Raw genomic sequence first — 24,662 nt, forward strand, 5'->3', positions numbered from 1 at the left:
CCATAATACCCAAGTGTGCGGAGCAGAGCAATATGCCTACAGATGACGGCAGTGTAAGTGGGATGGGGCAATTATGGTCAAATCTATTTCAGAATGGGGCTATGATGGGGACATCTACACCAGGATACTATTATCTGGCCATGATGGAGACATCTATACCAGAATGGGGCAATGATGGGGACATCTATGCCAGAATGGGGCAATGATGAGGGATGAGGCCATCTATACCACGATGGCGTAATGATGGGGACATCTATACCGGGATGGGGCAATGTTGGTGACTTCTATACCAGTACGGGGCAATCATGGGCATATCCATGATGGGGACATATACCAGGATGGGGACATCTATACCGGGATGGGGCCCTGATGGGAACATATACCAGGATGGGGATATCTACGAAGATGGGGACATCTATACCAGGATGAGACCATGATGGGGACATCTATATCAGGATGGTGCCATGATGGGGACGTCTATAATATTATGGAGCGATTATGGGGCATATCTATACCAGGATGGGGATATAATCTATACCAAGGTGGGGTTATGATGTGGACATCTATACCAGGATGGTGCCATGATGGGGACATCTATAACAGGATGGAGCTAAGATGGGGACATCTATACCAGGATGGAGCTATGATGAGGACATCTATACCAGGATGGAGCTATGATGGGAACATCTATACCAAGATGGGGCCATGATAGGGACATCTATACTAGGATGGGGCTATGATGAGAACATCTATGTCAGGATGGGGCTATTTTCAGCTTTGAATTATATAAAATATGCTGCATGTAATGCTCTCAAACTTACAAAGTAAGAGCCAAGTTATTAGCATGCATGCAACAGCAAAAATCACATTAATTGTTGATAAGCATGCCAAATGTTTTTAAAGTTCTGTTATTCAGGTTAAATTTCATTGTTGGTAGTTCGCGATAAATAATTGTGTTTTGGGTTGTAGTTTAGGCACTCGGTCTCTGACAGGTTCACCATCACTGGTCTAGATTTTCTGAGCTGAAAACCAGCTGCGTAATACAGTATCACATTACTCCTCGCTCAGACACACACTCTCCTAGGCTGCAGGCACTGCAATGTCCCAAGAGACAATTGAGGATATGAATATTCACTGCTCCCCACGTACATAATCCTACTCACCTCTTTGCACTGAAGCTGAAAGGTGGGAGGGATTTTGGCCTTGGGGAGCAGTGAATATTCATGTTCTTTAATAGCAGCACACATGACCGCCCAGCAGCAGGCTTCCTGTAGCGGCTAGATGGTCACATGTGCCACTATTAAAAACAATGATTATTCATTGCTCCCCACGCCCATAATACCCAGGCGTGTGGAGCAGTGGAATATGCCTTGCAGATAACGGCAGTGTAAGTGAGCGCATATGAGAGTGACGTTATGTGCTGCGCCGCTTAAACGCTGAAGTCAGTTGGCAAAATGACTGCACCAGAGGAGACACCGGGGGAGCGGCGGGAAGAGCAGTATAATCTTTTTTTTGTTTTTTTACTATGTGCGGCGTGATGAAAGATCATATTTACCAGGATGGGGACATATACCAGGATGGGGCTATGATGGGGACACCTATACGAGGATGGGGCTATGATGGGGTCATCTATACCAGGAAGGGGCAATGATGGGCACATCAATACCAGGATGGGGCAATGATGGGGACATCTATTCCAGAATGTGGCTATGATGGGGACATCTATACCAGGAAGGGGCAATGATGGGGACACCTATATCGGGATGGTGCAATGATGGGAACATCTATACCAGGATGGGGACAGCTATACCAGGATGGGGCAATGATGGGGAATTGTATACTAGGATGGGGCAATTATGGGGACATCCATATGACAATGGTGCCCTGATGGGGACATCTATACCAGAATGGGACAATGAAGGGAACATCTATACCAGGATGGAGCTATGTTGGGGACATCTATACCAGGATGGTGTAATGATGGGGACATCTATACCAGGATGGGGCAATGAGGGGGACTTGTATACTAGGATGGTGCAATGATGGAGACATCCATATGACGATGGTGTCATGATGGGGACATCTACTAGGATGGGGCCATGATGGGGACACCTACAATAGGATGGGGCAATGATGAAGACATCTATACCAGGATGGGGAAATGATGGTGACATCTATACCAGGACGGGGCAATGATGCGCACATCCATATGAGGATGGTGCCATGATGGGTCATATACCAGGATGGGGCCCTGATGGGGACATATACCAGGATGGTGCCATGATGGAGGCATCTATAACAGAAAGGAGCTATGATGGGGACATCTACTTGGATGGGGCTATGATGGGAACATTTAAACCAGGGTGGGACAATGATGGGGACATCTATACCAGGAAGGGACAATGATGGGGTCATCTATTCCAAGATAGGGCAATGAAGGGGATATCTATACCAAGATGGGGCTATGATGGGGACATCTATACCTGGATGTAGCTATGATGGGGACCTATACCAGGATGGGGCCATGATGGGAACACCTATACCAGGATGTGGCTATGATGGGGACATTTATATCAGGATGGGGCTATGCTTTGAATTATATAAGCTTTGGCTAAGCTTTGAATTATATAAAATCTGACATCAGAAACAGAATAACAAATGACTAGTGTTGAGCGGACCCAGACTGTAAACGTCCGGATCTGGGATGGGGGATTTAACTAGGATGGTGCAATTATGGGGACATCTATATGACAATGGTGCCCTGATGGGGACATCTATACCAGAATGGGACAATGAAGGGGACATCTATACCAGGATGGAGCTATGTTGGGGACATCTATACCAGGATGGTGGAATGATGGGGACATCTATACCAGGATGGGGCAATGAGGGGGACTTGTATACTAGGATGGTGCAATGATGGGGACATCCATATGACGATGGTGTCATGATGGGGACATCTACTAGGATGGGGCCATGATGGGGACACCTACAATAGGATGGGGCAATGATGAAGACATCTATACCAGGATGGGGAAATGATGGTGACATCTATACCGGGACGGGGCAATGATGCGCACATCCATATGAGGATGGTGCCATGATGGGTCATATACCAGGATGGGGCCCTGATGGGGACATATACCAGGATGGTGCCATGATGGAGGCATCTATAACAGAAAGGAGCTATGATGGGGACATCTACTTGGATGGGGCTATGATGGGAACATTTAAACCAGGGTGGGACAATGATGGGGACATCTATACCAGGAAGGGACAATGATGGGGTCATCTATTCCAAGATAGGGCAATGAAGGGGATATCTATACCAAGATGGGGCTATGATGGGGACATCTATACCTGGATGTAGCTATGATGGGGACCTATACCAGGATGGGGCCATGATGGGAACACCTATACCAGGATGTGGCTATGATGGGGACATGTAGCAGAGCTGGATGTGTCTCCGCTGGATGTCATGTGGATTACGCCGGAGCTGCAGAGCTGTGTTGGGATAATAAAGTGGTGAAGGAGGAGGCTGCGTGTGTAATTAATTCCAAATAAAGGATTTCTCTGTGTCTTGTTTATTTACTGTAATTTACAGGTTTGTGATGCGGGTATCTCACAGACGCCCGTGTGATCACAAACCTGGGGTTTAATAACAGCCGTGCGCTGTTATTAACCCCTATTACCTTGATTGCCACCGCACCAGGGCAATGAAGATGAGCCGTTATCGCACCGGAATGGCCACATCTAATAGATGCGGCTATACCAGGCGGCTGCGGGCTGAGGATATACCAGCCCCCAGCCGGCGTTATCATGGCTGGGAATGAAAATTGGGGGGGATCGCACGCCATTTTTTTTTTTAATTATTTAAATTTAAAAAAACAAAACAAAAAAAACCACATGTGGTTTATCTTAGGCAGAAGTCACAGCGTGGGACTCCCATAAGTGTGAGATCGCAGCACAGCCGCACACACATCTGACAGGAGCGTGCATGTGTTTCTAGGTACATGCACGCTCATGTTCAGACAGTGGCAGGCTGTGCCTTGTGATGTCATGTCAGACCCGCATGAGTCTGACATTGCATCACCCGCACACATCTGAGGGGTCTTGTACACTTGCGTACCGCTTCTGATGCGACAGCGTCGGAAGCGATATGCAAATGACCCTCTGCTGCGGGTGTCAGCCGAGGGTCATGCGACTGTGATGCGATCTTGCAATCGAATCACAGGAGCGGAGAAGATAGAGGGAGCACTTTCTCCCCATCTCCTCCACTGTCTCCGCGTGCATTGGTGCGATCCCATCGCATAACACACGGCTCACGCTGGCAGTACAGCAGAGCCGAGTGTCATGCGAGTGTCCATCCCTGCCACTGAGGTCAGTGAGAGCGGACCTCTGCTGCGGCCGGCACTGAGGAGGGGAGGGGCTGGAGCTATGGAGGAGACAATGTCACAGCCCAGCCTGTCACAGCCACTCAGTCAGTGTCTACACTCAGAGCAGGCAGCCGTGCTTTATGGCTGCTAGCTGTGAGATGTAGCAGAGCCGGATGTGTGGCCATGGGACGTGTGTATTATGCCGGAGGGTGTTGGGGTAATAAAATGGTGAACAAGGCTGCGTTTGTACTTTATTGTAAATAAAGGATTTCTCTGTGCGTTTATTTACATTCATTTGCAGGTTTGTGATGCGGTTGTCTCACAGACGCCTGTGCAATCAAAAACTTATTACCCCGACTGGCACTGCATCACGCCGCTGGGAAGAGCCAGTAACGTACTGGTATAGCCGCATGTAATACATGCGGCTATACGGGGCGGCTGCAGGCTGAAATACCAGCCCCCGGCCGGCATTACCATGACTGGGGATGAAAATTGGGGGGGAGCCGCACGTCGGGTTTTTTAATTATTTATTTAATATTTTTTTTAAAAAAAAAAAAGCCGGAGTCACACTTGCGACAGACACACTGCTTTCCCCGCCCACCGGCCATCCTGCCGCCTGTGATTGGTTGCAGTTAGCTGACACGCTGCCACTCAGGGTGGGGGCGTGTCTAGCTGTAACCAGTGGGCGGGGAAAACAATGAATATTGAACTGTCGGCTCCGGAAGTAACAGTGTGACTCGGAAGGAGTGTGCCGCCATGACAGCGCCTCGGTGAGTATGCCGCGCTCGCTCCTAGCCCCCTAGCCCCTCCACAAACGGTTTTACCCTCCGGATTCCGGTCCCCATTGGCTTATATAGGCACCGGATTCCGGAGCGGATCGGATTCTTTTTTAAATCTGTTAGTGATCCGCCGGCCCCGGATTATTGGCCATTTGATCAGCTCTACAAATGACCTGAGTGCTGCATGTGTTGTTCTCAAACTTACAAAGTAAGAGCCAAGGTTAGACAAGTTATCAGTATGCATGCAACAGCAAAAATCACATTAATTGTTTAAAAACATGCCAAATGCTTTTAAAGTTCTGTTATGCAGGTTAAATTGCCTTGTTGGTAGTTCGCAAAAAATAATTGGCTTTTGGGTTACAGTTTAAGCACTCGGTCTCTGAAAGGTTCACCATCACTAAAACCTGCTGCGTAATATAGTATCAATATTGTAAATAAGCTGATATTAAACTTCATCCGAGCACTGACAAAAAAAATTTGCACTGTAAATTTGTTGGATTTTATATTCCCAACCTGTCAACTTGTGGAATTACACCTTTTGTAATGCAATACAGCATCAAATCCCAGTCGAATTTTGTGGTCTGCCTTGTATGTAAGGCTGTCACAGATCCACTAGGTGGCGATCTTAGGACAATAAGAACACAATAATATTGACATGTCTATTGGTCCATTGTGCAAATAGGCGCTGCTGATATTCATTACCAAGATGGATTGTTCTTTAGCAGGCACATTATAAAGCAAAAACTCATGAAGCAAATTAAGTGTTTACTAAGGCAAAATATTAGATTTTTTGTAATCTTTTATGAAAATACTAAATAGGTATAAAATATTTGCTATTCACTCTTACACTATAAATTGTGCAGGTTTCATAAATTGTAAATAAAGTTGTAACTATAATACTATGTTCACACAATAGCATTTTCAGTAAGTGCTGTATGTAGAAAAAACTGACAACATTAAGACTAATGTTATTCAATAGGGCTGTTCAGATAACCGTTAAATTTCATGGACCAAATGTCCAAGTGAAAAAAATTGCAGCATAATACTTTTTATTTATACATTGCCAACTTATTTTCCAGAGCACTTCACAATTCAGGGTGGACATACTTAAGGGCAAATTGTGTCAAGTGACAGACTCAGCTCTACCTTGTTCATACACTCTATATCAGGTAATAAATATAGAGACCAATAGATCCTGGTTCCTTACTGCTTACCTGGTGTTTAGGGGGCTGTTTTATGCTTGGTGGCTTGGAATCCTCCTCAGACTCAGAACAGGAGCTCTCTGTAGAATTTTTCCTCTTACCAGCTGCTCGCTGTGGGCGTTTGCACTTACTCTGCTTAGATGTCTTTTCGGTGTCCTTTTTTTTCACATTTATGTCAGAAAATTCCTTCAATTCAGCAAAAAGGTATGTTTTAGCACATAGAAACCTCAACAAATCACCTGTGAATATGCTGAAAAATTTTCTTGTGGATTTTCTAAATGTAAAATTGGTAACGCATTAAAGTAACAAGTGAATGAGACCCAGCCATATCTCATCCACACAATGCATAAAAATTCACAGCATTTCATGAAAAATTATTTACTAAAAATGTCAGGAAAGCAGAGGGGGTCTTCTTTAAACAGCCATAAAGGCCTTTTTATTACCTTATGCTGTGCTGCTTTCTGCTTCCTCTTCTGGTTAGAAATGTCAGTAACTCTGTCTACAGAACATAAATAATGAGATGATGATTAACTTTAATACTCAAAGGAAACAAGTAATCTAAACATTTCTATGTAAAAACGTACCTACCAAGTCCTTGCTCTTTGCTAACTACTTAAAAAGAATGCATCAGAAAATGACGCACATCCGGCGCACATCCGGCATCATTAACGATATCGCAGCGTGTGACACTTACCAGCAACCTTAAGCGACCTCAAAAATGGTGAAAATCGTTCACCATGGAGAGGTCGTCCCAAAACCAAAAATCGGTAAGGGTTGTTTTTCGTTGTGATTCGTCGCTCATGCGGCAGCACACATCGCTGTGTGTGACACCGCAGGAGCGAAGAACGTCTCCTTACCTGCCGCCGGCCACAATGCGTAAGGAAGAGGTGGGTGGGATGTTTACATCACGCTCAGCTCCGCCCCTCCGCTTTGATTGGCCGGCCGCTTAGTGACGTCGCGGTGACGTCGCTGTGATGCCGAACGTCCCTCCCCCTTGAAGGAGGGATTGTTCGGCAATCACAGCGCCGCCGCCGACCAGGTAAGTGCGTGTGACGCTGCCGTAGCGATAATGTTCGCTGCGGCAGTGATCACACGATTTCGCTTGCACGACGGGGGCGAGTACTTACACGCTCGATATCGCTAGCAATTGCTAGGAATATCCTAGCGTGTAAAGCCACCTTTAAATCTACAATCCTTCCTACTCTGAATTAAACCTGGTCATGTGATAACTGTAAAATGCAAGGGCATGACAGTCAATATGTAGTTTTTATGTGTGTGACACCAAAGTGTGTGATAAGCTACACTCTACATAGTTATCAGATGGCAAATGCATTTACCTAATACAGTCTTCTCTTTTGGCAGATTGCCTTGCTTTTGTCTGCTGTAGCCAACAATCTTTGGTTTCTTTTTGCTTCTAGGATCTCGTAACCAGCTAATATCTGTTTTGCTGTCATCACCTCCTCTGTCAGTATCAGTGTCACTAAACAGATGCTTGCGGGGGTTTTTAGCCTGCGCAATTAGAAAACAAGTTTAATATAAGAAATGCTACATCATAGTTATCTGCAGTTATATAATGAATAATTTGATGTTACGGGCATTTATAAAGTGAAATAAAGAAAGCTTCAAATGGAGGTGTATATCAGGACTATACTGATATACTGTAACACTGTAACTTCAGGGTAGTATTATCCAAATAGGCTGGAGTCACACAAGCGTATGAAAAAAAATTCTCATTTTGAACAGTGGGATGAGTTTTTCTCACTTGTCATCTGTGTGTTGTCCGTATACAGTCTGGTTTTTTATTCAGCAACTATTAAGGGTGCTTTACACGCTGCAACATCACTAACGATATATCGTGGGGGTCACGTCTTTAGTGACGCATATCCGGCGCCGTTAGCGACATTGCAGCGTGTGACACCAAGGAGCAACGATCAACGATCGCAAAAGCGTCAAAAATCGTTGATCGTTGACACATCGCTCCTTTTCATAATATCGTTGCTGCTGCAGGTACGATGTTGTTCGTCGTTCCTGCGGCATCACACATCGCTATGTCTGACACCGCAGGAACGACGAACATCTCCGTACCTGCGTCCACCGGAAAGGAGGAAGGAAGGAGGTGGGCGGGATATTCCGGCCTCTCATCTCCGACCCTCCTCTTTTATTGGGCGGCCACTTAGTGACGCCGCAGTGACGTCGCTATGACGCTGAACGCAACTCTCCCTTGAAGGAGGTATTGTTCGGCGGTCACAGCGATGTCGCTGACAAGGTATGTGCGTGTGGCGCTGCCATAGAGATAATGTTCGCTATGGCAGCGATCACCAAATGTCGCACGAATGACGGGGGCGGGTGCTATCGCGCACGACAACGCTAGCTATCGCTAGCGATGTTGCAGCGTGTAAAGCACCCTTTACTCATTTACAGGACCATTTACTGTTTCCTACTATACAGAATAGTAATGTATCCTTAAAAATCGGAAAACAAACTAATGGTTCGTATGGCATCAATTTTTTTTCTCGCACTGTACCAAATCAAATTCAGCATGCCGAATACAGCTGAGAAAAAAAAACACATATCTGAACGGCCTTATTGAATAACATTGGTCAGAGTGCAATCCTTTGTTTTAATTGGATTGCACACGTCCGATTTATAAGCTTGTGTGAGTAAGGGCTCATTCAGATGACCATTCGATTTGTCCTGGTCAGTTCCTGTTTTTTTCCGGACCTACTGACAGAATCATCTTTTCAATGTCTTTTGTGTAGGATCGGATGGCACACGGAAGAACTTCCGTATGCATCCGATCCTCCAAAAAACCACATCGGATACCGTTATGTCCATTTCGCTATTATGGAACATGTCCTATTCTGTTCCGTAATAATGGACCGTGACTTAACATAAGTCAATGGCTCCGCAAAATACCCGGAAGCACGCACTTTCGTGTGACTTCCGTCGGGTGCCCCTGCAGTCTGTGTCCCGCTCCCGCACCAACCCCACGGCTGCTCGCACTGCAGTGTGTCAGCATCTGCCCGCACTGCAGTGTCACAATCTGCCTGCACAGCAGTGTCAGCATTTGCCCGCTCTGCAGTGTGAGCATCCACGGGGATGATGAGCGTTGCCGTCAGGAGGTTAGAAAAGTTCATTACCTGTGGTGATGAAGTCCTGCACTCCTGACGTCAGCGCTCGTCACTGACTTCTATGCCCACCGCGTTCTCAGATCACTTCTCACGGGCGGCTCGAGACTGTGACTAGCAGTGACGTGACGCGCGACACTTCGCTTGTGAACGTAGCAGCATTGAACTCAGTCACCAGCGCTGACTTCAGGAGTGCAGCGACTTCCATCACCACAGGTAATGTAACTAGCTACCCTCCTGAAGTCAGCGCTGGTCATGCCCTGCAGTGACCTGGGCTGACCGCATGATGTTAGCTCAGGTCACTGCACTGCTCTCCCAGCCAATGGGGAACATTCTGTTCTTCATTGACTGGGACAGTGAGTATGGTATGGATCATCGTGGGACCCCCTTATTGGATTATGCCGGATCCGGATTTGATTTTTCGTTCCCATAAATTGGTGAAAAAGGGAATGTGTTGGGGAGTGTTTTTTCAAATATAAATTTGTTTGTCGTCATTTTTTTTTATTACTGACTGGGTTAGTGATTTCGGGCATCTGATAGATGCCGTGACATTACTAACCCCAGGGATTGAAGCCAGGTGACATTACACAGCTGGTATCAACCCCATATATTACCCAATTTGCCACCGCACCAAGGCATCAGGATGAGCTGGGACAAAGCACCAAGATTGGCGCATCTAATGGATGTGCCACTTCTGGAGAGGCTGCGGCCTGCTATTTTTAGGCTGGGGAGGGTCCAAGAACAGCAGACCTCCCTAGTCTGAGAATACCAGACCACAGCTGCCTGCTTTACCTTGGCTGGTAATTTAATTTAGGGGGGGGGGGGGGGACTCCACGTTTTTTGTTTTAAATTAGTTATTTAATTTAAAATAACAGCGTGGGGTGAGATCTGTTTTGGATTACCAGCCAAGGTGAAGCTGCCAGCTGTGGTCTGCAGACATCTGCTTTAGCCAAGCTGGCTACAAAAGATAGGGGGGAACCCCACGTCGGTTATTTTTATTTATTTATTTTTTGGCTAAATACAAGGCTAAGTACCCTTTAGTGCTACATGAAAGGCACTAAAAGATGCAAGATTACAAAATGCTGGAGAGTGGGACATTATATATGTCTTTCTCATCTATTATCTATCAATCCCTCTAGCTATCCCTCCATTCATTCATTCCTCTGTCTCTCTATCTATCTATCCCTCTATCTATATCTATCCATCTATATATCTATCTAGCTGCTTCCGTTTTTTTTTGCGGTCCACAAAAACACGGAAGGCACACGGATGACACACGGCCTGTATACGGAATGGAACGGATGTGACGATGCATTTGTGAAAAAACAGTACAGTTTTTTGAGGACCGCAAAAACGGGACGGCCGTGTGAATGTAGCCTAAGTCCTTAGAAAGAGGACAGAAGCCAGGGAGGCTCAGAGAGGAGGAAGTTACCTTCTGTTCACTCTCCTTTAAACTTTTGCTGATTTTCATAGATGATGCTCTAAAAAAAGTAAACAGATATGATTTGGTGATTTTTTTAAACAGTTTATTTTTGACAATCCACATTAAGAAAGTTCCTACGCAAAAACTCTGAAAAGAAAAATATATGCAGGACAAGTCTAAAACGAGATCATCTTACTTAGTAAAAATATAGTGAAAGAGGTTTTCCATTACTTTTGGTCTATTCTGGCCATCCCATAATTGGTAAAGTGACTTTCATGCATGCATAAAATTCATCATTATTGGCAGCACTCCATCTGGGTAAACAGGTGATGTGCTGCTGATAACATGATGCTGTGTGGAGGCAGTCGAATCGTATTACAATTCTGTCCCTATACAAGCTGATCCATACACAGCTGCTAATCAGTCGGAATATGGCCGATTGGTAGTCCTTTATCATCATTGATCAACCTGGCTAATTGTGACTGGGGTGGTGGTATCCTACTCCATACGCTGTAAACTGACTCGGGAGTTTGATAACTATTAATAGGTGGTGGTGCTGGGTGTCAGACCCCAGCTGGTTTGATATTGATAACCTAGGGATAAGTCACCAATATACAAGTAGTGGAGATACCTTTTAAAAAAAATTAAACACACACATCAGAAACAGACTCAAGGGGTGTGGCTTTGCAATGGCTGTGTGACGAAGCAGGCTTCCAGAGCTCCCAGGACCCAGGCAATTATTCCCACTTTTAGCCGTCCCTGACTGCAGCGACGTCAGATAATGACACTCACCCGGTTGTAGCTACACAGGTGGGGTCTGGAAACAAGGCAAGACCCACTTCATCAATGGAGGCCTCATGTGGTGACTCAGTAATGGCGCTTAAGAGACAGAGGATGCCGAAAGGGCTGACTGCCGCTGTTGGCTCTACAGGTGCAGGGGAATTGTTTCTAGGGCCAGCAAAACGTTCTCCATTATCTAATGCACCAGCAGATCCCTGCCTGCACAGCTCTGAGCCTCATATTGATACATTACATGAGGACTGGCCAGGCCTGTCAGTCTTCCTTAACCCTTCAGCTGCCGGAGTCTCTGTCAGAACTACAGAGCATCAAGGCAATGATTCAGGCCCTGTCATCGAAAAACGACCTGGATAGACTGGCCCAAAGATTTGAAGCCTCTCAGGAAAGGGCCCTGGAAATTATTAAAGGGGACTTGGACTCTCTGGCTGAGAGGGCCTCAGCTCATGAAGAGGCTCTGTCTGCCATTACAGACAGGGTGGCTGCACTGGACACTAGATTATCCACTGCACAGTCTCATACACAGGTCCTAGCACTCCTAGTGGATAATCAGGAGAATAGGGGAGACGGAACAATATTCGCCTTAAAGGCATCCCAGAGCAGATCCATGCTGAAGTGTACTGCAATTTGTGAGGTTCATTTTCAATACCATCATGCAGAACCCCCCAGACTTCACCTACATTGTAGATAGAGTCCATAGAATGGCACAAATGGATTTCAGATACTGCAACAGCACGTGATGTCTTATGCAGGCTGCATTATTTTATGGATAAGAGGACATTTACGTCAAGTTTGATCGCACGGAGTAGTGTCTATTGAAGGGGCTGAGATAAGACTGTTCTCCGACGTATCAAGCCGTACGCTATATATGAGGAGACAGCTACATCCCCTACTACTCAAAATCAAAAGAGGCTAGGGCCTCCTACCGATGGTGCCACCCTTTCCACCTCGTGGTCCGCAGGAATGGCCAGGCATTCTTCCTCAAGTCCCGGCGGGATCTGGAGACTCTTTTCGCATTTCTGGGCATTCAGTCGTTTCAGGTACCGGACTGGCTCGCAGTTGAGGGCCTCTTCCGACTCCCGCAAAAAAACAAGAAAGATATTAGGCTGGCTCCATCCTGCCGTAACCCGGATAGAGACTGCTCATTGCCTTATGATGATACACTACCAGAAGAACAGCTAGAACCATGAGCATTTTTTTTTATCCCTCTTTTTCTCCCTCTAGGTGGGGTGGTGAGTACTGGGCCTTTCCTCCCGTCCTGACATGGCGCAACAGGTGCAGAAGAAGTTTCAGCTCAGATCCTTGAACATCAAGGGCCTCCATAGCGCTGGTAAGAGATCCATCATGTTTAAATATTTGCAGGTATGTGTGTGTGACGCTGCCGTAGCTATACTGTTCGCTACGGCAGTGATCACCACATATTGGCCATACGATGGGGGCGGGTGCAATCGCGCTCGACATCGCCAGCAAATGCTAGCGATGTCGTAGCGTGTAAAGTACCCCTTAGTCCTCGCTCCCCTTAATTGCACCAAATCTCTGCAATATGCATCTAATTTTTGATGGATATAGCATGCACCCGTAAGAATCTATGGGGCTATTCACATTGTTGTGTTTTTGTTTTTTTTATAGATAAGGAGCCAGCAAAAAAAAATCATGGAGCCATTTCTATTTTTGGCCAAAGTCACAGATTACAATTAACCATATAGGTCTATGGATCACTGTAAAATCATTGACAGCGAACATTGATATCTGCGTGCAATACGTGTGCTGTGTGTTTTCAACGTAGCAATGCAATTGCTTTGTAACTTATAATTTTTTATTATGAGAATATCACTGATAAAGCACTGACGGAAAACACTGACGAAATACTGATAAAAATTAGACCATTTTTTGTTGAGTAAAATCACTGACATGGTTGATGCATTACATTGACATAGCTTTCGCTTTACCAAGCATACCTACTGTGAGGAGAGTGGGTGATCCTATATTGTCGTACCTCCCAACTTTGAATAATAACGATGGAGACACACTGTGAACCACTTAGCGCATCTCACACATTTTTATTTCATACTACACAGTACCCTAACATCGTCCATTCTTTTATATCTGCCCACATCGAAATGGGGAGGGTGCAGCTGTGCTTGGGGAGAAAATGGTCAGACGGATGGAGGAGCTTTTAAACTAGAATCTGGGGGAAGGGAGGGTAGTGGAGCAAATAAGGGGATAGATAGGGCAGATAGAGACAGTGAGATGGTAGGGGTCAATGAAGGATTAGGGGGGGATAGGACATGCAAGGAACGTAGGGAGGCTAGGAGTAATAAATGTGTTAATAGTATTAAATGTCTACTGGCAAATGCAAGAAGTCTTACAAACAAAATGAATGAATTGGAGATTCTTATGTCAACCATGGATTATGATGTGGTGGGCATTATGGAAACCTGGCTGGATGAAAGCCATGACTGGGTGACAAACATACAGGGTTATACTACATTTAAGAAGGACAGGAAAGACAAAAAAGGTGGTGGGGTGTGTATATTTATCAAATCTAACCTAAAACCTGTGTTGAATGATGACATTGGGGGGAACTGCAACAATGTAGAGTCAGTATGGGTAAATGTACATGGGGAGGGGAATGATGGAAAAATGCTAATTGGAGTTTGCTATAAGCCTCCTAACATGCCTGAACAAAGAGGGTGAAATTCTGGAACAAATTGAAAAGGCAGCTAATAATAATAATCAGGTTCTTATTATGGGGATTTCAACTATCCAGACATACAGTGGGACATAGAATCTTCTGGTTGTGCTAAAAGCTGTAAGTTCTTATCTACTATTCAAGACAATTTCCTCTATCAGATGGTAGATGAACCGACCAGGGGAGATAATTTGCTAGATCTGGTCCTGTCAAATAGACCGGACACAATTTTAGATCTACAGGTCCGGGAGCACTTGGGCTCCAGCGATCATAATATGGTAAGCTTCAAAGTAATATTTAATAGAACATTTCAAAGGGGAAATGCTAAAACCTGGAATTTTAGGAAAGATGATTTCAACAAACTAAGGGAAGAGCTTAAATGTGTAGATTGGGACAAAGTCATGGTAACTGGGGATACTGAACATAAATGTGGTAAGTTTAAGGTTATACTACTAGACTCCTGTAAAATAACTTATACCCTCTGGTAATAAAATGTCCAGGAATAAAAAGAAACCACTATGGATAAATAAGACTGTACAAAGTATAATAAAACAAAAACAAAGGGCGTTTAAAATCTTAAAGGCTGAAAATACAGAAATAGCATTTCAGAAGTATAAAGATATCAATAGGAAATATAAAAAAGAAATGAAGCAAGCAAAACTAGCTACTGAAACAAAAATTGCCAAGGACATTAAAAAAAATCCCAAAATCTTTTATAAATACATTAATGCCAAAAGGAAAACAAAGGATAGTATTGGCCCCTTAAAATATAATAAGTTAGTTATAGAAGACAAACAAAAGACTGAGATATTAAACAGGCACTTCTCATCTGTGTTCACCAAGGATTTGACTGTACCAAGGATCATTCAACAAGTAAAAAAATCAAAGTTCACCACCCGATATAATTAATGTAACACAAGAAGAAGTACACCTACGTCTGAGTAAATTAAACATTGAGAAATCCCCAGGGCCAGATGGCATTCATCCACGAATATTGAGGGACTTGAGCTCCGTAATCAACAGACCGCTTTATCTCATCTTTTTAGGCTCGCTTATAACAGGGTTGGTGTCTCAGGATTGGAGGATTGCTGATGTGGTACCGATATTTAAGAAAGGTAAGAGGGTAGATCCAGGCAACTACCGTCCAGTAAGCCTGACATCAGTAGTATGCAAAGTTTTTGAGGGCATTTGAAGAGATGACAAGCAAAAATAGATTGCAGAAAATAAAATAATACCTAACAAACAGCATGGATTCATGAAAGATAGGTTGTGTCTAACCAACCTGTTGGGGTTCTATGAGAGGGTAAGTGCAAACCTGGATATTGGTAATGCAGCTGATGTGATTTATTTGGACTTTGCAAAGGCATTTGATACTGTACCACACAATAGCCGAAGGCCCCTTTCACATTGCGTTTTTCTCCACGTCCACAGGTCTCGTCGGGGTATCCGTCAGGACCGCCCTTCCCCCACTCTGCAAAGCGTGCTCCGGACGCATGCGCCCACAGGACCATTCACTGCTATGGAGCGCACTGCATTAGCGTGTGCTCTGTTTTGTGCCATTTTGTGCACATATATGTTTCTGCAGACGGACACCCGAACGTAGACCACCTACGTTCGGGTGTCCGTCTGCAGAAACGTATATATGCACAAAATGGCACAAAACAGAGCACACGCTAACGCAGTGCGCTCCATAGCAATGAATGGCCCTGTCGGGCGCATGCGTCCGGAGCACGCTTTGCAGAGTGGGGGAGGGGCGGTTCGGACGGATGCCCCGACGGGACCTGTGGACGTAGAGAAAAATGCAATGTGAAAGGAGCCTTATACTAAAGCTCCAGAAGCAAGGACTAGGGGAAACTATATGCAACTGGGTAAGGAATTGGCTAAAAGATAGGAAACAAAGAGTAGTCATAAATGGTACATTCTCTAAATGGGCTATAGTCAGCAGTGGGTGCCGCAGGGATCTGTGCTAGGACTAATTCTTTTTAATCTCTTTATTAATGACCTTGTGAATGGGATTGATAGTATAGTGTCAGTCTTTGCTGATTACACCAAACTATGTAGGATATTAAAAACTGACCTTGGTAGTACAATATTACAAAAAGATCTGGATAGCTGTGATGTCAGAATGGACAGATACTTGGCAAATGAGATTTAATGTTGATTAATGTAAAGTAATGCACCTAGGACGGAGTAATGCTCTAACTGCGTATACATTAAATGGAAGTAAACTCGGGACTACAGAACAGGAGAAGGACTTGGGTATTCTTATTACAAATAAACTAAGCAACAGTACTCAAAGTCAAGCAGCAGCTGCTAAAGCAAACAAGATTTTAGGGTGTATAAAAAAAGAGATTAGATCCCGTGATCCCAACGTTTTGTTACCCCTCTATAAATCACTTGTAAGGCCACATCTGGAATATGGGATCCAGTTTTGGGCTCCACATTTTAAAAAGGACATTCAGAAGTTAGAGTCAGTTCAAAGGTGGGCAACTATACTACTACAAGGCATGGAAGGCCTCCCATATGATGACAGGTTGAAAAAGTTAGATATGTTTAGCTTAGAAAAAAGACGTCTCAGAGGATATCTCATGTATTTGTATAAATACATGTGTGGTCAATATAAAGGACTGGCACATGACTTATTTCTTCCAAAGACAATACTAAGGACCATGGGGTATACACTGCGAGTTGAAGACAAGCGATTCCGGCAGCTAAATAGGAAAGGGTTCTTTACAGTTAGAGCAGTCAGACTATGGAATGCCCTACCACAAGAGGTAATAATGGCAGATACTATAACAGCTTTTAAAAAAGGGCTGGATGATTTCCTCAGTACACACAACATTGTTGGTTATAAATGACTAAAGGCCCCGTCACACACAGAGATAAATCTTTGGCAGATCTGTGGTTGCAGTGAAATCATGGACATATTGTTCCATTTGTACACAGCCACAAACCTGGCACTGATTGTCCACAATTTCACTGCAACCACAGATCTGCCGCAGATTTATCTCTTTGTGTGACAGGGCCTTTAGTGACCAAATGTAGAATTGGTGGAGGAAAGTTGAACTAGATGGACCTAGGTCTTTTTTCAACCTAAGTAACTATGTAACTATGAAATATTGCTCCTAGTGAGGCCCATTATTGTTCCCACACATGGTCCCACACACACACCATGATGCCTCTATTCTGCTGCATTAAAAAACACACAACTCTACTACATTAACCCCTTCACCCCAGGCCACTAAAACACCCTAATGACCGGGCCATTTTTTGCAATTCTGACCAGTGTCACTTTGACAGGTTATAACTCTGGAACGCTTCAACGGATCCTGGCGATTCTGACATTGTTTTTTCGTGACATATTGTACTTCATGTCAGTGGTAAATTTATGTCGATACTTTTTGCGTTTATTTGTGAAAATTTAGGAAATTGTGCGAAAATTTGGAAAATGTCACAATTTTCAAACTTTGAAAATTTATGCCCATAAATCTGAGAGATATGTCACACAAAATAGTTACTAAATAACATTTCCCACTTGTCAACTTTACATCAGCGCAATTTTCGAAAGAAATTTTTTTTTCGTTAGGAAGTTAGAAGGGGTCAAAGTTCATCAGCAATTTCTAATTTTTCCAACAAAATTTACAAAATATTTTTTTTAGGGACCACATCACATTTGAGGTGACTTTGAGAGGCCGAGGTGACAGAAAATACCCAAAAGTGACCCCATTCTAAAAACTGCACCCCTCACACTGCTCAAAACCACATCCAAGAAGTTTATTAACCCTTTAGGTGCGTCACAGGAACCAAAGCAATGTGGAAGGAAAAAATGAAAATTTTACTTTTTAACACAAAAATGTTACTTTAGCCATAAAATTTTCATTTTTACAAGGGAGAAAAGAGAAAGTGAACCCTACAATTTATTGTGCATTTTCTCCTGAGTACGCTGATACACGGCACGGCAGAGGTCGAAAGGCAAGGAGCGCCATTTGAATTTTTGAACACAAAATTAGCTGCACTCATTAGCGGACGCCATGTCGGGTTTGAAGACCCCCTGAGGTGCCTAAACAATGGAGCTCCCCCACAAGTGACCCCATTTTGGAAACTAGAGCCCTCAAATATTTTTTCTAGATGTTTGATGAGCACTTTGAACACCTGGGGGCTTCACAGACGTTTATAACGTTGAGCCATGAAAAGAAAAAAATTTTTTTTTTACCACAAAACTGTTGCTTCAACTAGGTAGCTTTTTTTTCACAAGGGTATCGGGAAAAAATGCAACATAAAATGTATTGTCCATTTTCTCCTGAGTACGCAGATACCTCATATGTGGTGGAAATCAAATGTTTGGACACACGGCAGTGCTCGGAAGGCAAGGAGCGCGATTTGAATGCAAAATTAGCTGCGCTCATTAGCGGACGCCATGTCAGGTTTGAAGACCCCTTGAGGTGCCTAAATAATGGAACTCCCCCACAAGTGACCCCATTTTGGAAACTAGAGCCCTCAAATAATTTTTCTAGATGTTTGGTGAGCACTTTGAACACCTGGGGGCTTCACAGAAGTTTATAACGTTGAGCCGTGAAAAGAAAAAAAAATGTTTTACCACAAAACTGTTGCTTCAACTAGGTAGCTTTTTTTATCACAAGGGTATCAGGAAAAAATGCACCATAAAACGTATTGTCCATTTTCTCCTGAGTACGCAGATACCTCCCATGTGGTGGAAAGTAATTGTTGGGCGCATGGCGGGGCTCAGAAGAGAAGGGCACCATTTGACAGCAAAATTGATTGGATTCATTAGCGGACGCCATGTCACGTTTTTAGACCCCCCCCCATGGTGCCTAAACAGTGGAGCTCCCCCACAAATTACCCCATTTTGGAACTAGACCCCTCAAGGAATTTATCTAGATGTTTAGTGAGCCCCTTGTACCCCCAGGGGCTCCACTGAAAGTTGATAACTTTGAACCGTGAAAATTATTTATTTTTTTTAAAAAATTTTTTTAAATTTTTGCAGCAACAAGGTAGCTTTTTTTTTTCTTTTTACAACGGTATCAGGAAAAAATGCACCATAAAACGGATTGTGCAATTTTTCCCGAGTACGCAGATACCTCACATGTGGTGGAAATCAATTGTTTGGGCGCATGGCGGGGCTCAGAAGACAAGGAACGCCATTTGACTTTTCAAACGCACAGACGCGGTGCACTGATCAGCCGCTGCAGGAGGCACGGTCGGATGAGATACAAAAAGCGCTGGGGATACGGAAAAAAAAAAAAGTCACGCCAAAAATTGAGCAGGGATGTTGATCCGCGCTCAGCGGGACGCACGGACAGATGCGATACTTTTTTTTCCGTATCCCCGACGCTTTTTGTATTGCATCAGTCCGTGCATCCCGCCGAGCGCTGATCAGGGATGCACATAACGGATCGGCATCCCTGCTCAATTTTTGGCGTGACTTTTTTTTCCGTATCCCCGATGCTTTTTGTCACGCCAAAAATTGAGCAGGGATGCCGATCCGTTATGTGCATCCCTGATCAGCGCTCGGCGGGACGCACGAACAGATGCGATACAAAAAGCGTCGAGAATACGGGAAAAAAAGTCCCGCCGAAAACTGACCACGGATGCAGATACGTTATCTGCATCCCTGATCAGCGCTCGGCGGGACGCACGGACGCATGAGGTGTAAAAATAGAAAGGGGATAGAGGAAAAAAAAGAAAAAAAAAAAGTTATACTCACAGTACCCAGAGGATTAGCAGGAGGAACAGAAGGCAAGGAACAGCTTTACAGCAGCAGCCAGCAGGCAGGAAGATCGACAGCTCAGCAGAAGACCCAGGAAGAAGGACCCAGCGATGGAGGCAGATGTGATCGGCCGGTGAAGACAGGTAAGAGGACGTCGGGGGGACAGCAGAGGGGGACGGGGACAGCAGAGGGGGACGGGGACAGCAGAGGGGGACAGCAGAGGGGGAAGGGGAGAGCAGAGGGGGAGAGCAGAGGAGGGAGATACCGGAGGAGCTGCAGAATAGAGATCACGGGGGAGGCCGGCAGATTGGGATGTCGGGGGGCAGACTGGGATGTCGGGGGGCAGACCGGGGATGTCTGGGGGCAGATCGGGATGTCTGGGGGCAGATCGGGATGTCTGGGGGCAGATCGGGATGTCTGGGGGCAGATCGGGATGTCGGAGGGCAGATCGGGATGTGGGGGGGCAGATCGGGATGTCGGGGGGGCAGATCAGGATGGCGGGGGGCAGATCGCAGGGGGGCACGGGCAGGAGCCATTACGGGAGCGCGCAGGAGCAAATCACAAGAGCGCGCAGGGGCTGCAAGAGAGCAGGGGAGGAGGGATACCGGAGGAGCTGCAGAATAGAGATGGCGGGGGGGCAGATCGGGATGTCGGGGGGGCAGATCGGGATGTCGGGGGGGGGCAGATCGCAGGGGGGCACGAGCAGGGGCCATTACGGAAGCGCGCAGGGGCTGCAAGGTGAGCACAATACTCACCGCTCCTGCTCCGTGACGTGACAGCAGCGGCAGCAGCAGCGGTGGCGTGGTACCACTAGTACCAGCCAGTGCTGCACGCTGCAGACATGTTGGGGGAGGGTCCCCAGACCAGCACAGGCCTGGGGAGGGCGGCCACCGGCAGATCAGACCGCCCCACTGCACACTGATTGGAGCGATTGCGCGTCATAGCACGATCGCTCCAATCAGTGCTGCAGGGGGGGGCCACGGTGTCTGCTTGCTTCCAGCCAATGATCGGAGCTGCTGCAGCCCCGGTCCTAGCTGTATTTTACAAGATCACACTATTTTTGGCATTTTTTTTTGCCGAAAACAGCGTGATCAATGTGATTGGCGGTTCCGATTTGAACAGCCAATCACATCGATTGCCTATGGGGGGTGGCGATGCCACCCCCCCTGGGGTCAAGCAAAGGTCCCCTGCTGTAAGAAACAGCAGGGTACATCATTTGAAAGCCATTGCTATGGCCACGGCAATCAAATGAAGTTTAGGCAGTAAAATTACGTCCCTGGTCGTTAAGTCACGTTAAAATAGGACGTAATTTTACTGCCCGCGGTCGTGAAGGGGTTAACACACAAAACATTGCTATATCAACACACAGAACCGTGCTATAACACACATATTTCTGTTACATCAACACACAAATTATGCTACATTAATGCACACACTTCTGTAACATCAACATACTTCCCTCTGCTACATAAACACACACAGCTCCACTACGTTAAAACACTCACAACCTTGCAATATCAAAACACACACTCAGCTCTGCTATATAAACTCACCTTGCCTGTTTGCTACTTCTAGGCTCTGCTGGCTAGTCATGTGACCTAAGACTATAATGTAACTCAAAGGTCCTGGGCAGGGTCTTCAGTCTTCATATAAACTAAACATTGGAAAAAGGACCGGTCTGCGGGGGTGTGTGGCTTGACATGGCCGAGTGAGGACGTGCACCATTCCAGCTCCACAGCAATTCCAGCACAATCCACCGGCATCAGACTATTAGGATGGGCAAGACTGGCATCAAGCGATCCAGGGCACACTCCTCTACCCGCCCGGGGCCACAGAGGAGCAACAACATCATTCCCTATCTGTCAGGAGCGAGGAGCCTGTCAGCCGAGGCTCCCATGCGGCCTGCTCAGGACACGGAGTCGGGGGACGCGGCTGATATCCACGCGGCAGGGGAGACAGGAACCTGCCACCATCCGGAGCCAGCCTAGGCCACCAAGGAGAGGGGTAAGTGCCGGGATGCCCCGGGAGAATCCCTGATCCCAGACCCTGGGGGACGCCACGCGGGGGAACCGCCATCACAAGATGGCCGACGGAGCCAGCAGAAGGCCGCACTGCCAGAGGGATCCCAGCAAGGAGAGGGATCCCAGCAAGGAGAAGCACCGGGCGCCTCCTGCGGGGGGGAGGGAGACCCACGCAAAGTGCTGCTTACCCAGGCAGCTCCTATGTGTGACCATATCTCCGCTGGGTCACAGTGTGGAGGTAGCATTGGAGGGCTAAGTGAGGCCTATATAAATGCACAAGAGGGTACACAAGCTGACAAAAGTCTCCCCTCCCCCCAGCCCACAGAGGACACAGAGGCACCAGCGTGGGCACTACCGAGGGGGACCCACGCCTCCAGCAACTCACCTCAGTGGTCGTCGGGCTCTTCCTGGGCAGGCAGCCCCTCCAGGGCCCACATATGCTACCAGAAACGCTGCACTATTTTGCTTCCCTGGGCCCTAATCCACACCAGCCTGCTCCGCAGTAAACAGCGCTTGTTTCCTTGAGATAGGGACCCCACATGTCCAGTGCATCACAATAAACTTTCTATACAAATCCGTGTGGCCCTTACCAGATGGGACCCCCCCTGGCCCCTCCAATGGCCCCGGTGGGAGATGATAGGCCGGCCTCTTTGGCAGATCTCAGCACGCTTCTTCAGGCGATACCTACTAAAAACGATATAATGGCCTTGGCAAACCAGGTGGTGGCGGAGTGCAAGCAGGAATTCGCACAATTCCGATCAGACCTTTCGTCTCTCGCCTCCAGAGTGGATGATCTCTCTTCCGCCCAAGATTCTAATACTGCTTCTATACAAGTGCTGCAAACCAAATTACAAGACCAATCCAAGCAATTGTTTTCTTTACAACAGACCTGGGCAAGGGGCGGCCCGCGGGCCACATCCGGCCCGCCTGCTCTCTGTGACCGGCCCGCCCGTCTTCAGCCGGTGCAGTGGAGCCGGGCTGCAGCGTGCCGAGCAGGAAGAGATCCTGTGCAGGTCCGCACAGTCAGTGCAGGCAGCGGAACGCAGGAGTCTTTCCTCTGTTCCCTGCCGACACTAATTGTCAGTGACACACGCGCGCGCTCTGACGTTGTCAGTACTGCGCTGCGTGTGTCATTTCAAAAGTTCCCGCCGGGCAGGAGAAGAAGCAGCACAGCAGATGGAATAATTCATCTTGCAGGACCTGCGATGATGTCACGCCCATGTGACTGTGTGGGAGGAGACACAGGATGCCGGGCAGAAAGCAAGACATGCTGAATCCTGAAGGAGATGCGGACACATGATGACTGGTAATGAGAAAAGTGGGGACATGAGGGGGAGGGGGGCTTCAGGGTGAGTGCATATGTGGGAAGATGGAGTTGCAGGGTGAGTGGCATATGAGGGAAGATGGAGTTGCAGGGTGAGTGGCATATGAGGGAAGATGGAGTTGCAGGGTGAGTGGCATATGAGGGAAGATGGAGTTGCAGGGTGAGTGGCATATGTGGGAAGATGGAGTTGCAGGGTGAGTGGCATATGAGGGAAGATGGAGTTGCAGGGTGAGTGGCATATGAGGAAAGATGGAGTTGCAGGGTGAGTGGCATATGAGGGAAGATGGAGTTGCAGGGTGAGTGGCATATGAGGAAAGATGGAGTTGCAGGGTGAGAGGCATATGAGGAAAGATGGAGTTGCAGGGTGAGTGGCATATGAGGGAAGATGGAGTTGCAGGGTGAGTGGCATATGAGGGAAGATGGAGTTGCAGGGTGAGTGGCATATGTGGGAAGATGGAGTTGCAGGGTGAGTGGCATATGAGGGAAGATGGAGTTGCAGGGTGAGTGGCATATGAGGAAAGATGGAGTTGCAGGGTGAGTGGCATATGAGGGAAGATGGAGTTGCAGGGTGAGTGGCATATGAGGAAAGATGGAGTTGCAGGGTGAGTGGCATATGAGGGAAGATGGAGTTGTAGGGTGAGTGGCATATGAGGGAAGATGGAGTTGCAGGGTGAGTGGCATATGTGGGAAGATGGAGTTGCAGGGTGAGTGGCATATGAGGGAAGATGGAGTTGCAGGGTGAGTGGCATATGAGGGAAGATGGAGCTGCAGGGTGAGTGGCATATGAGGGCTGCAGACTGACAGAAGGATGTGAAGGGGTGCAGAGTGTTTGAGAGGGGTAAGTTGGGGTACAGGCAGGGTGAGATATGTGGGCAGGGTGTGTGATATGGGGGTGCAGGCTGTATGGGGTGTAGTGTGTGTGATATGGGGGTGCAGGCTGTATGGGGAGCAGGGTGTGTGACATATGGGGGTGTAGTATATTACAGGTGTGCTATATGGAGGTGTATATAGTGGTGTAGTATATGGGGGTATAGTGATGTAGTATATTACAGGTGTACCATATGGAGGCGTAGTATATTACAATATTACAGGTGTGCTATATGGAGGTGTAGTATATTACAGGTGTGCTATATGGAGGTGTATATTACAGGTGTGCTCTATGGAGGTGTAGTATATTACAGGTGTGCTATATGG

The 24,662-nt window shown here is 46.5% G+C and overlaps 1 protein-coding gene across 3 annotated transcripts in view; it reads right to left on the reverse strand.

Moving 5' to 3' along the window:
- The window catches only part of SYCP2 (synaptonemal complex protein 2), a 398,741-nt gene that overhangs the window by 111,888 nt on the left and 262,191 nt on the right, over positions 1-24,662 (reverse strand). For all 3 annotated transcript variants that reach the window (XM_075347762.1, XM_075347763.1, XM_075347760.1), the window contains 4 exons: positions 10,918-10,966; positions 7,695-7,866; positions 6,801-6,856; positions 6,370-6,543 (listed from right to left, as the gene is read on the reverse strand). In XM_075347762.1, coding sequence (XP_075203877.1) covers positions 6,370-6,543; positions 6,801-6,856; positions 7,695-7,866; positions 10,918-10,966 — 451 coding nt within the window. The remainder of the gene's footprint in view (positions 1-6,369; positions 6,544-6,800; positions 6,857-7,694; positions 7,867-10,917; positions 10,967-24,662) is intronic.

The sequence above is a fragment of the Anomaloglossus baeobatrachus genome, chromosome 5 (genome assembly GCF_048569485.1).
Source record: "Anomaloglossus baeobatrachus isolate aAnoBae1 chromosome 5, aAnoBae1.hap1, whole genome shotgun sequence".
Lineage (NCBI taxonomy): Eukaryota > Metazoa > Chordata > Amphibia > Anura > Aromobatidae > Anomaloglossus > Anomaloglossus baeobatrachus.